This window comes from Talpa europaea (assembly GCF_964194135.1).
Source record: "Talpa europaea genome assembly, chromosome: 12".
Lineage (NCBI taxonomy): Eukaryota > Metazoa > Chordata > Mammalia > Eulipotyphla > Talpidae > Talpa > Talpa europaea.
This window is the reverse complement of record NC_140079.1, coordinates 45,181,933-45,199,977: the sequence shown is the minus strand read 5'-3', so window position 1 is coordinate 45,199,977 and position 18,045 is coordinate 45,181,933. Positions and strand designations below refer to the sequence as shown.

Here is an 18,045-nt window from a genome sequence, read left to right as displayed (position 1 = left end):
TTGAGATGCTTCCAGTTAGGGGACCCAGGCATCTTCTATCACAAGCTGTATGAATTTGAGCACCTTCCTTAACTTCTCTGTGCTTCATATTCCTCAACTGCAAAATGGGATAATGCTAATACACTTTCCTGACAGGGTTTTTGTGAGGGTTAAATGAGTTAACACGTAAGCACATTGTAAGTGCTTGACAAAACGTAATGATCTATTTCTTGATCGCTCTGGGAGTTTAACAGGGTCTAGAAGGCCCCTAGGAAGTTTGCACTTTATCCTGTTGACTGCAGGCCCTTGTTGAGTTTGGACTGAGCTGATAGGTGGGAGAAGGAAGGAGAGGTACTAGTTTAGACACTGTTACAACAATCCAGAATAACTCTCAGAGTGGATTGTATTGGAATGGATTCAAGCAGCAAGTATAAATAATGTAGCCTAATGGGTGGGTTCTTGTGTCCAAGCCATTGAGGTGTAACTACTGCCACACGGACTGAAAATTAGCAAGCTCAGGTTTATTGTAAGAGAGACTCATGACAGCAGGCGGGGGTCCAAGGGAGGAGCCCATTACTGTTGGAGGTAGGTTTACTTTTATAATCTCTCATGGGGACTTTCCCCGATTGGGTGCTTTTCCACTATCCCCCTTTGCCTCATTGTCCCACTTTGCCACCCAGGGGTGTGAAGCCACCACAAACTACTGCTGTGTGTCTCTATATGCCTCTTGTGGTTACCAGCCTCTGTGAGCTTTCTGCTCCCTTCTCAGTCTGCTATCTTACAAGCAGCCCTTGCCAGCTCTTGCAGGTCAGTTCCCTAACCAGCTAGCTCTCTACTCCCTCAATAATGCATTTGAGGAATTTTGCTAAAACAGGCAAACCAAAGGCAGAGAATGTGGGGGTAAATGGAGCTATTGCTTTTTAGACGGATAAACTCAAATCCTAGGTGTGATCCAGTAGAAGATAAAGGGTGAGGTTGAATTTTAGTAGGAAATCCCAGAAGATGACAAGGGCTGGAAGCCAGAATAAAAGTGGATTTGCCTTGAATGGAAGCAGGGGCATACCAGAATAACTCCCCCTTCTCTTATAGGAACACTGCTCAGAGTTCAGGTGGCTGGAAAGTGGTGGACCCCGGACTACGCCGAGCTACCAAAATCTCAAAGGTCCAAAAGGGGACGGGGTCTCCAGAGGTAAGGGACCAACAACAGGACGGGCCTACCCAGAGAAGCTGCAGCTTTTGCAGAGTGTGGAAGGGATAGGAGGCGGGGCTTGGTGTGAGCGACGGGCTTGCTGACTACAGGCTTGCAAGGAAGGCTCAGGATGGTGGACTCTGGGGAGCGAGCCCGTGACGGCACACGCCCGGTCAACGTCGGGCAGCTAACAGCAGGGCTGATGTAAAAAGTGGGACGGGCCCAGTAGGCCCGGAACCTACGGGCCTGCCCTGTGGAGTCAACGCATGCCTGGCAGTCCTGCCCGCGAGTGTCTCGGCTAGTAGAAGGCGCCGAGGGGCAGGACCTCCTGAGTGCATGCCAATGAGAGGCGAGGGGAGGCGGAGCCTGCCAACAGGGTAGCCAGTAGAGACTGGGCTCTTACAGGAAGTCCCGGGTCGTGGCAGCGGCTCTGCGTACCGGCTTCGGACCGGACTACGGGACGCCATTGATCCAAACGAGTGAAAGGGGCGCGGCTGCGCGCCCGCATCACATGACCCGAAGAGCGCCGAATTCCTCTGGAGTCGGCGCCATTTTCCTGTAGGTGAAGGTTGAAGGCCCCCCCCGGGGTCTCGGGAACATCCTGATGCTATTTGGCCTGGACCCGTGGTGTGGGGCCTGGGGTCAGACTCGGGCTCGGCTGCTTCCAGGGGGGAGGGGCCTGGTTTGTGGGGAGTCGCGCTCGCTCACCTAGGGGCGTGGCCTCATCCAGTGACGTAACGTGGGTGGGGCGCACTAGTGGGGCTGAGTTTCGGGACCTTTATATAAAAGAGGGGCGGGGCTGTCTTCCGGTTCTTTGAGAAACTGCTAAGTGGGAAATGTCGCTTCAGGGACCTGTAGTAGCCTCACCTTCGGTGCTGGGGTAGTGGCGTTTGGGAGCTGGCGCCCAGAGACGGGGCTTGGCCCTCGCGAGGCGTGGCCTGGCCCCGAGAGCGGCGTGGCCCTGCCCTGTGCTGACTCGCGAGGGGCGTGGCCGCGCAGAGGTCGGGACGGGGGCGTGGCCCGGGCTGGGTGAATTGGCCGACTGCTTGACTTCTGTGTCCGCTCTAGGTCCTGACCTTTCTCCCCAAGGTGCCATCTTATGGAGACCCTCGACGCTTCCGCGCCTGCCAGGAGCTTCTTCCCCTCCTTCTTGTTCCTGGTCTGCGGAACCCTGGGGGCCGCCCTGCTGGGTGCCGCGCATCGCCTGGGGCTCCTCTATCAGTTGATGCACAAGGTTCGTGGGCAAAGGTGGGCAGTGGGCTGGGGACAGCCAAAGAAGGAGCCGACTCCCGGTGCGCCTTCCAGCCCAGCCACCTTACCGTTGGGGAAAGCCTGAGTCAGACACATGGTTTGTCCCCATTGCCAGGCTGCATACAGGTCCTGGACTTTGTCATTAGTCAGAGATAATAGCACTCAGTACCCTGCTTAACTCCATCCCTAGGGCCCTCAAGCTCTTTTCAGAGTAATGAAACCGGGTGTGGTCAGGGTGGGTCAAAGGAAGGCAGCAGAGGACATTACTGTAACAATTTTGTTACTGTGGCTCTCTGCTGAGCTCATTGCTTTTCATATGTGCTCCTCAGTACTTACCTGAATAGGTCTTGGTTTGTCTTTATTTTCTAAAAGAGGAAACAGACCTGGAGATGTGTGGTAGCTTACTGTAGATGATCTTTGGGGAAGATACGACCATGTATCTTGCACTGAACTACTTGGCTCCTCTCAGTGTCCCTGTTTCCCAGACCCCTTCCCCAGCCCTCCTAGCTTGGAATAACTTTGACTCTTTCCCAGCCCTTCCTTCCTTAGCAGAGATTAATCCCTCTTTCCCCAAGCTTCCTCTTCAGCTTTTCCTCTTCCAACCCGGAGCAACAGTACTAGCCTTGAGGACTTGTGGAGTTCAAGGCAAAGGTCATTGTTTTGGGGGGCCATGAGGAATCCGGTGCTGGGTGGACATAGCACAGTCTGTGCCAGCAGGCTGTTCTATGCCAGGCACATGGTAGCTGGCACCTGTCTACTGGGCCTGGCCCAGTGAGTGGGAGGGTATTAGTTAGGTGGGGTCAGTGCTTATGCTGCCTAAATACGGAATGACAGGTAGTTCTAGAATCCCAACAGATGACCTCTGGCCAAACTTCCCTGAATTCTGTAGGTCTGCCTTCCCTCTTTTCTCTATCTGATTGCCCCACCATCCCTGAGGCGGGAGGTATAACAGAGTAGGCACTTTAGTTCTATGGGACTTTGAATCTTGTTCAGGTTAGCCTTGGTCACCTTAGCTGAAAAGGATATAATGACAAGACAGCTGATCTGATGATATGCCTTGCTGTGGGCTGGGTGTGTAATATGTGCTTAAACACCACCACTTGACTCCTTCCCTCCTTCTGGGGGGTGGGGGAATCACCCTTTTTCCCACCTACTTTGGTGCCCTTGACAGTCTTGTTCCTGCTCTTCCTCGGGCCCAGGTGGACAAGGCAAGCATCCGGCATGGTGGGGAGAATGTGGCAGCTGTGCTGAGGGCCCACGGCGTGCGATTCCTCTTCACACTGGTTGGTGGGCACATTTCACCAGTTCTGGTGGCCTGTGAGAAGCTGGGCATTCGCGTGGTGGACACACGCCATGAAGTCACGGCTGTTTTTGCTGCTGATGCTGTGGCCCGCCTGACTGGTAGGGGTAGAGAGGAGAAGCCTGGGGGCTGCTGAGACAGGATGGGTGGTCTTTCAGAGGCAGGGTTTTTTTGGGGGGTGGATTGTCAGGAGGATGGGCACAGCTGTGATGGGGTCTCTTTTCCAGGGACTGTGGGTGTGGCAGTGGTGACAGCAGGACCGGGACTCACCAACACAGTGACTGCAGTGAAGAATGCGCAGATAGCTCAGTCCCCTGTGCTGCTTCTGGGTGGCTCTGCCAGCACTCTGCTGCAGGTACCCTGTCCTGAGGCAGGAGTGGGGAGGGGTTGCTGGGACACTTGAAGGGCTCATATATTGACTCTCTGGACTTCTTGTCTCCACCAGAACCGGGGTGCACTTCAGGCTATTGATCACATGTCCCTGTTCCGGCCTCTCTGCAAGTTCTGTGCATCTGTGCGGAGGGTGCGGGACATTGTGCCTACCCTGAGGGCTGCAATGGCTGCTGCCCAGTCAGGCACTCCAGGTAGGGAGTTGACTGCTGGGCAGTGGTCTGGACATAGTGCCTATGGGCGAGGAGACACCACAGGCTCAGGGTCCTCTCTGTCCTTGTAGGCCCCGTGTTTGTGGAGCTACCCATTGATGTGCTGTACCCCTACTTCATGGTCCGGAAGGAGATGGTGCCAGCCAAGCCACCCAAGGGCCTTTTAGGTCAAGTGGTCTACTGGTGAGTAATCTGCTCCACCATGCCCTGCCATTCCCTGCTCTCCTGCAGCCTCCTGCCATTACCCGTTACTCCTTGACTCTTTCATTGATTTGTACAACAATTGAGAGGAACCAGCCATGGGAATAGCATTCCAGGTAGAGGAACTAGCATATGTAAAGACCATGAAGCAGGAATAAACATGGTAGGTTGGGAAAGCAAGGTAGTCCTCATGGTGACAGCAGGTGAACAAAGTTGGGAGACGCTGGGGCTGAGTTCAGAGCAGCCCTCAGGACCCACAGGCTGGACCTGGGGTTTTGTTTTTAATTTGATGTGCATCGTGAAGCATTGCAGGGCCTTAGCAGGGGCTTGGGATGCCCTGATTTGGGTTTTTTTTACATTACTCTGGCTGCTGCTAGAGAATGAACTCTGGGGTTGGGTGGAAACTGGGACACCAGGCAGGAGCTGCAGTAATTACTGGAATGAGAGGTGAGGTGGGCCTGGCTGTTGGATGCCTCGGCCTCTGTCAGGCCAGGATAAGGGATGTGACATGGGCTTAGCTCACTCTAGGACTTTGAGTGGCAAGAGACTGTTTTTTTGATGGAGCAGGATGGTGGGGCTGCTCTGGGACAGCTGGAAACTCTTTAAAGTGGATGAATAGTGCTTGCTTTTCTCTCCAGACTAGATTCTGTGAAGAATAAAGTGAGATCATTCCAATAGTGCTGAATGTTGAAGTATAAAAGAATTACCCATTACTCCCATAAATAAGAACAGGGATGAGTCCAGTATCACATCAGGTTTAAGGCAACATGTCTTCCAACGTGGATAGGGAATCAGATCTAGAGAGGGAGGTTCAGGGAGGATCCTGAACACACAGGATGTGGGCAGGCTGAACTTTTAAATGACTTCATTCTGTGGCCCTTGGCAGCCTTTTCTTCCCTGCTCCTGCCCCCTCTTCTCCCTTTTTCCTCTCCTTTCTTGGGCTGCCCCTCCTCAGCCCCTGCGAGGTTGACTCTTCTCTTGCTTTTTCTTTTCATATTTGTTCCATCTTTGGCCTCTTTATTCTCTGCACTCTTGACCCCTTCTTGAAAGAAAAGAGAGGCTTCTGGGTCCCATGGCTTCCTCCCATGTGTATTGCTTTTGGTCTGGTTGGGTGTTCCTTAAGGGTAGGGCTGACCAGCTTTTATTTTTGTGCCTTCAAGGTCCTGCAAAGACTGAAGCCCATGTCTGCCATGCATAGGAGGGAGAATTGATCCTGGCCTTGGCCTTGCTATATACTTGACCCTGGTGTGCCACACCTGCATCAGTTGTTTCTGAGGGTCTCTGTCTGGTTGGGATGGTCACCAGAAGCTTCATAGGGAAAATAGGCACATGGTTTGTCTGGCCCTGGGCTGTTGCCCATCCACTTGGGGCCTGTCCCCCTTCCCTCCTGGCCCTTCTCTTCCTTCAGTTCTTGGAACCCTGGTGATTACTTTTGATAATCGCGCCTTCCTTTTCCATTCACAGGTACTTAGAAAATCACCTGGCCAACCTTTTTGCAGGAGCCTGGGAGCCCTGGCCTGAGGGGCCTCTGCCTTTGGACATCCCCCAGGCACCTCCTCTGCAGGTGAATTGCCTATTGCCTCTCTTCCCTGATTAAGGAACATTCTTTCCCCCCACAATCCCCCTCCCCCCTCCGCAGGATGGACTCTCGTGCATGAGTGAGATCTTGGCTACCCCTCCTATGAGAGGGTGAGGCTGTGATCTTGGGTGATAATGGTGACTTAGGGTTCATGCTTTGAGTTCCGTCTCTCACCCCAGGTTCAGCGCTGTGTGGAGATTTTGAGCCGGGCCAAAAAGCCCCTCCTTTTGCTGGGGAGCCAGGCCATGCTGCCCCCGATAGCCGCCCACAAGCTTCGGTGAGAAGCCTCAACTCCCTTCTTATCCTCACATTCCTGGTACCTGGTCCTCTAGTGCCCAGTTGGAGATGGGGCAGGCCGTTGGCCACATTCACCCCTGCTGTGCCTATTTCCTATTCCCCAGGGCTACTGTGGAGACCTTGGGCATCCCATGCTTCCTGGGCGGGATGGCACGGGGGCTGCTGGGCCGCAACCACCCCCTCCACATCCGGCAGAACCGCAGCACTGCCCTCAAGAAGGCTGACGTCGTCATCCTGGCAGGTGGGCCTTGGCCTCTCCCCATTCCTTTCCCTGCATCCCCTCACTCTACTAAGTTGCCCCTCCAAGTTAGGTCCTTGCTGGCAGCCCACATTCATAGTCACCTGCCTTCTTACTGCTAAGCTGCCCTTCCCCTTTGAAGGGTTTTGTACCAGCCTATGCCTGTAGTGCAGAGGAGCTCTGACCAAGTGCTGCTGTGTACTGTCACCAGCTTCTGAAAGGTACCCTTTGGTACTTTATGCATTGTTCACATGACATGTATATACTGTGATGTCAAGTGTTTCCAATCCCTGCATGTACATTAGAGCTGTATTTGTTAGCTTCTGCTGTGTAACCACTCCCAAACCCCACAGCTGGAAATGCACTTTTCATTTCTTAGGACCCTCCCTCTGACTAGGTGGTAGTTGGTTTAGCTGGCTCATTTATGGGTCTGCATTGTGGAGGCAGGAAGGCGCTGTACTGGTCCACATGGGGGTTTCCCATGGACTTGTGGGGTGACCACCTGTAGGCTGATGCAGCAAGAGTTCAGCTGGGATAATGGGGTTCTCTCTTCACACACATTCTTCATGCTTCTCAGCATCCAGAAGGCTAGCCTGGCTGGTTTAGTTGGTGGAGGGTGAGAAAGAGGGGCTGGGGGACATATTTATTTACGAGAGAGTGGAAGCTGCAAGACTTCTTGAAACCAGGTCTCTGCACATTATCAGTCCTGCTGTGTTCTGCTGGCCAAAGCACATCCCACGACCAGCTCATATTTGAGGGATAGGGAGCTTCAAAGCCATTGCAGATGGCACAGGTACAGGGAGAGCTGAAGAAAAAAGACTTTTTGCATTCAGTCTGCCATGGTGGATAAAGTCAGGTAGCTCTTGGCACATTGGCCCTATGTCCACTGACACCCTATTGTCCACCCCAGGAATTGTGTGTGACTTCCGCCTGTCCTATGGCCGTGTCCTCAACCGCAGCAGCAAGATCATCATTGTCAACCGGAACCGGAAAGAGATGTTGTTAAACTCAGACATGTTCTGGAAACCCCATGAGGCTGTGCATGGTGAGCCATCAGTGCCCCCCTGCATATCTGTGCTCCTCGTGGTCCTTCCTGTTGGCCTCTGCTGCAGCAGGGTGCTGGTGGACGTGGTCTGGACCCTGCCTCAGGGCACCCAGTCAGCTAGAGGCATATTTAGCTCTCAGACTGATCAGTGCTGCTGCATAAACAAATGGTGGGGTGCACACCAAAGGGAACATGCATTCAATTATGTCCTCTGGCTGCAAACCCTTCCCTGTTGGCTGTATGCTACTATAGGTGACCAAGACTCGTGAGAAAAACAGAAGTTGCATTATTGTGTTTGATGGAAAGGTTCAGTGTAGCAGGGGGCAATAAAAGGCTCCAGGACAGAAATGATGGACCCTGGAGTGGGGATGGATAGGGGTCAGCAACTCAGCTTATCTGAACTGTGTGATCATTTCCAAAGTGCAGATGATGAAGAGCACATCAGCATCTCATTTATTTGTTCACTCCGTATGACCAGGTTGTAAAGATGTGGTTGGGGGTGGAACTGTGGCTAGTGGTGTGTTCCAGAGGAAGAACTGGCAGGCGTGCCTGATGTGAGTGTGAGGGGGATGCAAGTGATGAGGCTGGCTTGGGTTTCTAACTTGTGCTCCCTTTGACTTTATCTTCCCTCCTCCTGCCAACTGCCTCGCCTGGTTCCAGCTGACTCTGGGGTGTTTCACTCATTTTGCCATAGGAGGGTCCCTGGTCTATCTCCTGCTGGGCTGCTACTGGTGACTTCTGCTGTCTTTTGGGTTTTTGGTGCTGGAAGGGCAGGAGGAGGGTCCCTTTCTGAAGCTCTGCCCTCTTCCTTCTCCAGGAGACGTGGGCTCCTTTATGGTGAAGCTGGTAGAGGGCCTTCAGGGCCAGATATGGGCCTCGGACTGGGCAGAGGAGTTGAGAGAAGCCGACCAGCAAAAGGAGCAGGCTTTTCGGTGGGGCCCAGGGGGGAGTGGACATGGGGGTGGTATGGATTCCTAATAGGTTCTGCCACTGGCCCTGCTGACCTGCTCCACCCCTGTGCAGGGAGAAGGCAACAATGCCTGTAACCCAGCATCTGAACCCAGTGCGGGTGCTGCAGCTGGTGGAGGAGACTCTACCTGACAACTCGGTTCTGGTGGTCGACGGTGGGGACTTCGTGGGCACTGCTGCCCACCTGGTGCAGCCTCGTGGTCCCCTGTGCTGGCTGGATCCTGGTAAGGAAGGGCGTATGCCAGGGGCAGCTTCCACTGTATAGGTTCCTTCATAGTCACTTGCTCTTGGTTATTCTAGGGGCCTTTGGGACTCTGGGGGTTGGCGCAGGATTTGCACTTGGGGCCAAACTGTGTCGGCCAGATGCTGAGGTGAGTTGGGGACCTGGAGATAAGAGTTTTGCTCCTTTCTGGGCTATGAGCCACCCCAGCAATCTTTGGTCCCTCCTCAGGTCTGGTGCCTGTTTGGGGATGGAGCCTTTGGCTATAGCCTCATCGAATTTGACACCTTTGTCAGACACAAGGTAACTTGGCAGCCCCAAGGGAGCCTCAGAACCTGTGGTTCTGGGGCATGTTGTCAGGGGTGGGTAGCCTGTGGGTAGAGCTGCTTCTGTCAGGGCTCTTGTCCTTTCTTCCATCCTTGTGGTGGCTAACTGTGGGACTGAAGCTGTGGCCTGGCCTTACCTTCTCCCTGCAGATCCCAGTGATGGCCTTGATAGGGAATGATGCTGGCTGGACCCAGATTTCTCGGGAGCAGGTGCCCAATCTGGGCAGCAATGTGGCCTGTGGCTTGGCCTACACGGGTGAGGAGCCTGGGTGTGGTGGGAGTGCAGGGAAGCTGTTTTCAGGTCCAGCAGGACTTGTGTTCCTCTTCTGGGGTGGCTACACGGGCTGGCTTCCTTCCACTATCTGACTTGATTTCCTCTTTCAGATTATCATAAGGCAGCCATGGGTTTGGGAGCCCAGGGTTTGCTGCTTTCACGGGAGAATGAAGATCAGGTGGTTAAGGTACTGCATGATGCCCAGCAGCAGTGCCAAGATGGCCACCCAGTGGTGGTCAACATCCTCATTGGAAGGACAGACTTTCGTGATGGTGCCATTTCCATATAGGGCTTCAAGGATCAGTGCCCTTGGGTCTCTTACCACCCCAGGACTGTGCCCAGCTGGTTTGGAGTCTCATTCTTGCCTGCTGTGGGTTTCCTCCAAGGTCCAGTGGCTCGACAACCCGCCCCCTCCCCCCCCCCCCCCCCCCAGGACAGGAAGGGGCTCAGATCGGCTCTCTGGCAGTGCCGGGACTTCTTTTTGTGGGCCCAGCTGTGCCCTTTCCCCATTTCTTACATACTTAATAAATCATCTGTGGTCCATGTGGGCCCGATTACTCATTCAGAACCTGTGCATATTGATTTATTGTCCACAAAGATGGAAGTGAGGGAAGAAGGGGGGCTGACAGAGGGGACCCTATTCTCTCACTGGATCTCTGGGGACCACTGAGGCATCAACTTGGTATTTCAGGGTGCCTGGGCCTTGTGAACTCTACCCCCATGTGGTCCCTGAAAGAGCCCTACATGCCTGCCCCAGACATGTCCATGCACACTAGCCCTCACACACAGACACACATGCACGGAGGCAATAAATATGTTCCGTACCAAAGTGCCCCCAGCCTGACACTTCAGGTGGGGCCCCTCCAAAAGGGAGGTCTTATAAGTGCTCATTTTTTTTTTCAGGGATGGGAAAGAAAAATGGGAGGTGGGGATGGGCCAGACTCTGCTTTCTCCATATGGTTTTGAGGTAACTGTGGGGTTTTCCAGGCTGTCCCTATCTAGCCGGAATTCAGAATAGGGGCTGCCCCCCACTCTGACCCAAAGGACACCTCACGGTAGTCCTTGGGTCCCCCAAGGGAGGGAGAAGCAGAGTGCAGTGCTCAAAGCTAATACTGATTTGGTTGGCAGCAGCAAAAGGACAAGAGAGGGGTGTGCTGTCACACGATCCCAGGGTGATACTCACAGTAACTGATTCACCAGTCAAGGGAGGCAAGAGAGGCCAGCCTAGCAAGCGGAAGAACTGCCTTTTGGCAGCAAGAGAAGAAACCCTTGGTGCTCAGAAAAAATGGCAACAACTGGTCCCGGAAAATCCCCAGAAAATCCTGTCCTTTGCAACTAGGGCCAGAGACTGCGCACTGGAAGCAATGCTCAGCAAGCGGCCGGCCGGTCACTGGTAACGCGCACCTACCAGGAACGAGGCTAGAGAGGCAGGTCTGGTCCCCTGTCGTTAGGGCACCGCCTTAGACGCCTGAAGCCCGGTCCTTAGAACCAAGGGCCCGCCCCGCCCGGATCAGAGGCACACGTTGATCTGCTTAGAGAGCTCTCTCTCTAGGTCCAGGATGAGGGCGTCAAAGTCTTTGAGATTCAGGTGCGGGTTGAAGGGCGCATCGAATTCGTCCTCGAAGTCAGCGGCGCCGGTAGGCTCGCCGGTCTCCTCGTCCTCGTCCTCGTCGTCGCTGTCGCTGCCTGTCACGTGGTCGTAGTCGGGCCCAGACAGGAAGTTCCGCCCACAGGGTAGGAAGTCCCGCTCACAAACGCTCCAGTCGCCGGCGTAGCGGTTGCTCGGGGGACTCTCGGGGCCGCTTCGGCCGCGGGACCGAGTCACTACCTCGGGGCTCGCTAGCGGCAAGTGCAACGACTGTTGTCGTTTGGGCCTCAGACACGGGGCGAGGTCCGGAGGCTCCGGAGATCTACGAGGATCTACAGGGGTGTGAGAGGGCTCGTCATGACGTACGCGCAACGGCGGCAACCAGACCTCCCTTTGATTGGCTACTCAGGCGACCAGTTCCCTGATTGGCCTGGCGAAAGGCAAGGCCATCGACCGGATCGGGATTTCACTGAATGGGACGGAATTGGTTGCTTAGGCAACCAGTTCTGATTGGCATGTCGAGAGGCAGGGCCTCTGACCGCTTCAAGCTTGGATTGGCTGAATCTGAACTGGTTGCCTCAGCAACCAGGTACCACTTACAAAGACTAGAGGGCCTCGCTTTCCTGAAATACGAGGCTCTGATTGGCCGAGAAAGCATCTGAGCGGGCCGGGGGCGGGCTCACCTGGCCAGGCCTGCAGCAGGTAATGGAGCACTTCGATGTGGCGCTTGAAATCCACTGCGTTGGTGATGCCCGGGCCTGAGCTGCGAATGCGGGTTCTGGCGGGTGCTTGGCGCGCCGGCAGTAGCACGGGACCAAAGCACACCGCTAGATTCTGCGGGGTCATGCGGTTGTGGGCATGGAAGGATGAAACGAGGCGCAGGTGGTCCAGGAGAAGCGTCAGTGTGGCCTGAGAGGAGAGGATTGGGAGGGATAAAGCTGATCTCCTGTCGCATCTGAGGAGGCTGCAGCGGCAGAGCATGGTCCCAAGTCTGGTAGCTGGGAGATGGCCAAGCTAAGACTTAACCATTAGGTATTAGTCTTATGATCCTATTTTGCAGGAGGGGACTGAGGCCAAAGACACCTTAGCTTTGGAATGGCATAACTTGGACTTGAGCCTACTCCTCTGTGTTGGGAGGCAGGACTGACATTAATCCCATTTCATATAGATGAGGGTACTGAGGCATAGAGAGAAGTGGGACCTGCCCACGATTTGATAAATATAGTCTGTGTTCTTGATCCCTTCTGGCTGTGCCAACTTGGTAGCCCAACTACTCTGGGTCTGTTTCCATATCTATGGATGGGGAGATTAAGAGCACCTACTTTCTGGGGTTGTAATAATGACGCAAGCTCAGAGCTGTGGTAGGATCAGGCATGGGTGAAGCACTGTGGTGGAATCAGCCCACTCTGAGTCCTGCCAGTTCCCACCAGGCCCAACTCACCCTCTCCACATCCGGCAGGCAGCTGAGGAGATCCCTTGTGCTCTCAGTGCTAGAGGGAGCCCTGCTTGGGGGCCTTCGGGCCATGGCCTCCAGCACCACCTGATAGAGGGGCTGGGTGATGAGTGGGGTGGGCAACTCCCGAAGATAATCCTTGAGGATGCCTGCAGACACAGGACCCACTCTGGTCAGGACATCTTTATTTCTGAGGCTGGAGGGGGGTCACTGGGCTGGGAATGGGGAGGAGGAGGAGTATAAGTGTAGGAGAGTGAAAACAAGGCCAGACAGAAGGGATGAGGTCCCATGGGGACCCAGAGACTGCCTTGAGGAGAAGGTTAAATGGGGGGTGAACAGACAGAAGATGAGGGGCAGGCTGACCAGTGATGACATTGATATCAGGGTACAGGTCCTCAGAGAGGCAGACGGCTGCACTGTCCCGCTCAAAGGCATCCCGAAGCTCTTTCTTCACAGCTGCTGAGCCACATAGACGGTACAGCCCCACCACCTGGAAATGGGGATGGAAGGGGATATCTTCTCGATGGGGCCATAGGCTGATCAGGGCTCAGTGGGATGGGGACTGAGGTCTGGGAAATTTTGTCAGTGTCAGTGGAAGCTGTGGGCTGAGAGGCTGGGGGCTGACTGTAGCCTCACTGCCTGCCTTCCTGCTTCTTTGATGCCTGTCATGGGGACCCAACTTGGCCCTGTAAGCCCTTGCTCCGATGACTAATCCTAGTACCTACTTTCTTTGACACAAAACAAAACAAAACAAAAACAAACAAAAAACCCCACTGACTCCTCCTCAGTTCACATGCCACTTCCTGGAGGTCATGTTCTGCTTTAAACTCTCCAGGCTTCTAAACTTTTGTTCCAGCCATCGTTCTACATTTGTGTTACTGGAATCATATCTTTCCCTCCATCAGACTGAGCTCCAGCAGGACTGGGTTTCTGTGTTACCAAATGGATGGATGATCTATGGATTCTGGGTAGGGTGCTGCAGTGTAGGGACACCTACTGCACTTGTCTAGGCTGGAACTAGGAGTGTCCCCGGCCTAGGAGGGGTGGGATTCGGGGGAAGGCATGTGTAGTCTGGAAATGCCCTGTGGGGTGGATCTGAGGTCTGGGAGACAGCTGAGATGGGGAAAGAAGCTCACCCGCAGCCCTCTGCGCTCAATCTGCCCAACACACTTCTGGATGATGAGGGGCACCTGGCCTGGGGGCTGCTCCCGCTCCACCAGCAGTGGCAAGGGCAGCCCGAAGACTCGCGGCTCCACTGTGCCTGGTACTTCTCGCTGCTCTGACAGGGTCAACTTGGCATACAGCAGACCCTGGGGCTCAAGGCGCACTGCCAGCTGCTGGGCTTCACATCCTGAAGACACAGGGAACCTAAGTGGGATCTGCTCCAGCAGGCTCAGTGCTCCAGCCCCCTACCCCAAGCCACACAGCCTCCAAGCCACACCCCCGACCCAGGTTTAGTACCCTAGGCACACTGGGAGCTGGGGGAGCCCTGAGTTGGATCCCGTCCCCTACCCTTCACCCCCTCAGTCAGGCGCCTACCTCGGAAGACCGCGGGTAGCAGCACGGTGCCCTGGGCGCAGGGCCGGTGCCGCCGCACTCCAGGATCCCATGCCAGAACCAGGGCCCGCAGTAGCCGGGCAGCTTCGAGCTCCAAGTGGAATGTATGGTCCAGCCGCAAGAAGTCCGTTCCCCCACGCAGCGGCCCTGTGCGCGCTCGGGCCACTCCATCCACCTGCAGCAGGCAGTAGAGGTCTCGCGGGGTGGCCCCGGGCGCCGGCCGCAGGCCCCCCAGTCCGTACAGGTGTAGGCTGAGGCGGCCCCACAGTACGGCTGGGGGTGCGGGGGCCGCCGGGCCCACCTCATAGGGCCGAAAGGCGGTGGGCGACGGGGGCCCAGCTGGGCGCTCAGGCGAATCGCCATCGCTGAGGTAACCTGGCGGTGGACCCCGCGCGCCCCCGGCCCCTGCCGCCTGCCCCGGCCCCCCGACGCTGCTGTCCAGGTGGTAACGGCTGATGACCGAGCCCGCGGGGGCTGCGCGCTCTCGCTCTCGGCCAGCACGGGTGCTCCGCAGGCTCAGGCGGCGCCGTAGCTCAGGCAGCCTTTTCATCTTCAGGGAGAGGCGCCTGGCTGGCCCTGGGGACTTGGTGCGGGAGGCTTTGGTTGGGGAGCTGGCGGGGGCTGCACCTGTCAGGGATAGCGGACCTCACGATCTGGGCTTGGGACGGGGTGAACCTTCTGCTCATATTGGGGTGCTAGGGTGTGATGTGCTCACCTTGTGGGGCAGCATCCTCTGGTTCACTTGAACCTGACTGTGGCCCCTGTACCTCAGGTGTCAGGGGTTTGGGGTCTTCCTCAGGGATGGGATTATACCAGATTTCACCTGCAGGCTCCCCAATGCCAGGTGTCCTGGGCCCCAAAGAAGCCTCTTCAGGTGGTTTGGCTCCACTCAACACCCATCTGCGACTGCTGGGCTCCAGGCTCTGCAGGTAGGCCCCCCGACCTGGACTCCGAGATGCCTCAGGGCTGGAGGATCCCTCTGCTCCGGCCTTTGACCCTTCAGGAGCCTGGGGCTCTGGCTCCAGAGGGGTAGGCTCCAGGCGCTGGGCTGGGCGTCCTGGTGGAAAGCAAGGGGAGTGAGACCCAGTTCCTTTGTTCCCCAGCCCAGGGACTTAGTCCCTGGTGTACAATGGGACACTTCCACCTTTCAGCCTGGGGATAGGGTGGAGGGTACTGTGTTCTCCACTCTCCTTCTTTGGCCCTCTCATTAACCCCAGCATAGAGCTCTGCCCTTGGCCTCTCACTGCATGGCTTTGGGCGAGTAGATTCTCATCTCTGAGCCTCAGTGTCCCCCTGTGAAATGGGGGATCCGATACCTCCCTCCCCAGAGGCTTTAGGGAACTCAGTGTGGGAAGTGCTGCCCAGGTGCCCATGTCACGGTCAAGCCCACAGCTCACAGTGGACGTAAGCCTGCTGGCTTGGAAGACAGGAGCAAGCATGATAGCGACTTCCATGGAGCATATCATCCCCTCCCCACTTCCAAATTCTGCCCCCATCCTGAGATGTGCCGTTTCTCAGTTCAGGCCAGACCTCCACAGTCAATGCTTTGAGGCCTTCCCTTTGCTTATTCTCCCTTCTTTGACATCCTGGGCTGTTTCCTGTTTGTTTGTGCGTGGGCACCCTGTCCCATCTCTCTGTTCTGGGAATCTTGGGAATCTTTGGTAAGGATTGGGTCAGATTCATAAGTGGTCTGGCCTGCCTCCTTTTAACTCATTCCTTACTGAGACTTCCTGTTCTGCACAGTTCCCATTTTTCCCAAGTCTTCTCTTGCTTGCCCACCTACCTTCTTCTTTGGTCACCTTTGGTCAACTGTTTCTCCCCAACCCAGACTTTCAGGGGTCTCGATTATTGCATACTCCAAAGAGCTGTTTAAGTCACTTCATGGACCCTGGGCAAATTACCCAAGTGCTCTGTGCCTCGGTTTCCCCATCTGCACAAAGGGTACAGTTTCCTGGGGCCACCTAAGGATGGCGCACTTCCAGTTACTGATTGTAGGTGTGAGGGGGGGTAGAGGTGGTTTCTGTTTGATACCCGACCTCCCTCTCCTGCAGGAATAAACCCTATGTCCCACCCCAGGATTCTAGGCTCTGGGTAGCCCCTGTCTGGCCTGCCTAGGGCCCAGGGTTCCCACCATCTCCCAACTCCTCCTTCCCTCCACCCTCAAGGCACTCCATCTCTGCCCCATTTCCTGTCAGGGGCGAGGCCCCCCTCCAGGGCCTCCCAAGGAGCCCGCAGTGCTGGCATCTGAGCCAGGCGCACATAACGGTCCAAGCCCCCTCTCTTCCGAATCCTTTCCTTCCAGGACCCGTGCCCACCCTCAGCCCCCCAGCCCGATCAGAAGGGGGCTCCGCGGGGCTTTCCTTGACCCTCTACTCGTCCATTCTTGGGACACCCGGACCCCCTCCCAGACCTGGCAGGACTCGGCGCCCCCTCCTCGGTGACCTTCCCCCAGCTCACCGCGCTCCTTCGCGTCCGACTTTTTCCGGGGAAGTTTCTCCCGGCCCCGCAGGCGGGAGAAGGTTTTCCTGAGCAGCGGCTCAGCCATGCTGGGGCCCGGGCCGGGCGAAGTGCGCGCCCCGGGCTCCAGCCGCGCCGCCCCCAGCCCTCCCGCCCCGCCCCGGCCTCCCCGCCTGCCCCCAGCCCCGCGCCAGCAGGAAGCGCATTCCGGGAATGCTTGGCCCAAACTTTTTTTTTTCCCCTTCCCGCGGCCTGAGCAAGCAATGCTGGGAGATGTAGTTGCTCTTGCCGGGAGGGGAAGGAATGGGGGTTCTAGGCTTACTTCCCCTGTCCCAACTCTGAATAGCCTGGCGCTGTCCGGGGCGGGGTCTTCCCTCTTACCCACTCTCCCTGGCCTTGGTTAGGGCATTGTATTTCTCACTTGGAAAGATTTAGAGGCTTAACAGGGCCTCAACAAATGGGGAGCCACAGTCATCTGAAGGTATGTTCATTCACGGGTCTTGCAATTGATGCCAGTTGTTGGCAGGGACCTCCGCTCGGGCTATCGTAGGGAACCTACTACCATGGGGTGTGATCTTTATTCCGGACATCTCTGTCCAAATCTCTAAGGTGGGGGGGAGGGAGGGGAGGGTTGTGGGTGGCTTCTTACCCAGCCACCCAGTGCTCCGAAAGTGAATAAGTAGAAATTGCATACCCTCTCCCACGGAACTGGGGTGTCAGATTTAAGGGGAGAGGGCATAAATCCTTAGTGGGAGATGTGTCAAAGTGACCTTGTGCAAGAGAATGTGGGATGGGAGATATTACTGTGGCCATCTTGGAAAATGTAACACCTCATCCATACCTTCCATTTTCCATGCTGTGCCTAGAGTGGACTTAAAAAACTGCTATGTGATTATAACATGCCCTGGTTGGACACTTTTCAAAATCAAATCAAATCAAATCAAATCTTGTCCCAGCGAGACTGCTGGTCTCATTTCTTCCATTGTTCTCAACTTTCACCTGCTGCCCCAGATCTTTTGCATGTGTATTTCCCTCTGCCATGGAAGTTCTTGTTTTTTTTTTTTTTTGAGGCTGCCCCTTTCTCATCTTTAGTTCCAGTAGCACCTCCTTGGGATGCCCTACATAATCACCCACCACTGTCCAGTATAAAGATATCCCTGTGTTTCATTTCTTCTCATTCTTGCCACAGGTGAATTTAATAACTCCAGTGGCCATTGCTAGTTTGTCTGCCTCCTCATCTAGACTGGGACTCCACCAGGTGATGCTTGTTCATGGTTCAATGTTCAGATGGGATAGCAGGTGCCAGAAGATAAAGACCTGCAGAAAGAAGTTTGTGTGTTTTTGCTTATAGAGCCATGTGTCCCTTAACAATGGGGTGCATTCTGAGAAATGAATAGTTGGGTAATTTTGTCACTGTGCAAATGTCATAGAGTGTAACAACACTCTATGGTACAGCATACTATACACCTAAACTATATGATATGCTTATTAGGACACTGTTGTAGATGAAGTTTGTCATT

At 55.2% G+C, this 18,045-nt stretch overlaps 2 protein-coding genes across 3 annotated transcripts; one reads left to right on the top strand and one right to left on the bottom strand.

Annotated features, from left to right (window-relative positions):
• Positions 1-2,267: 2,267 nt before the first annotated feature.
• Positions 2,268-9,759, top strand: ILVBL (ilvB acetolactate synthase like; the record flags this gene model as incomplete). Its single annotated transcript, XM_084250003.1, has 15 exons — positions 2,268-2,402; positions 3,619-3,820; positions 3,947-4,074; positions 4,165-4,303; positions 4,393-4,504; positions 5,987-6,086; positions 6,281-6,378; positions 6,503-6,639; positions 7,547-7,681; positions 8,499-8,613; positions 8,705-8,874; positions 8,951-9,021; positions 9,102-9,173; positions 9,347-9,452; positions 9,581-9,759. 15 exons carry the CDS (start codon positions 2,268-2,270, stop codon positions 9,757-9,759), a joined length of 1,899 nt encoding a protein of 632 aa, XP_084106129.1.
• A 1,221-nt stretch (positions 9,760-10,980) lies between these two features.
• On the bottom strand, positions 10,981-16,628 carry SYDE1 (synapse defective Rho GTPase homolog 1; the record flags this gene model as incomplete). 2 transcript variants are annotated; one of them, XM_084249457.1, is made up of 8 exons in its annotated part: positions 10,981-11,390; positions 11,742-11,967; positions 12,500-12,660; positions 12,875-13,001; positions 13,648-13,862; positions 14,051-14,695; positions 14,784-15,125; positions 16,526-16,628. In XM_084249457.1, the coding sequence occupies 8 exons, from the start codon at positions 16,611-16,613 to the stop codon at positions 10,981-10,983; spliced, it is 2,214 nt and encodes a 737-aa protein (XP_084105583.1). The 2 variants fall into 2 exon arrangements, with proteins under 2 accessions (XP_084105583.1, XP_084105584.1); XM_084249458.1 differs by having other exon boundaries at positions 14,784-14,936; positions 16,526-16,613.
• Positions 16,629-18,045: the final 1,417 nt, after the last annotated feature.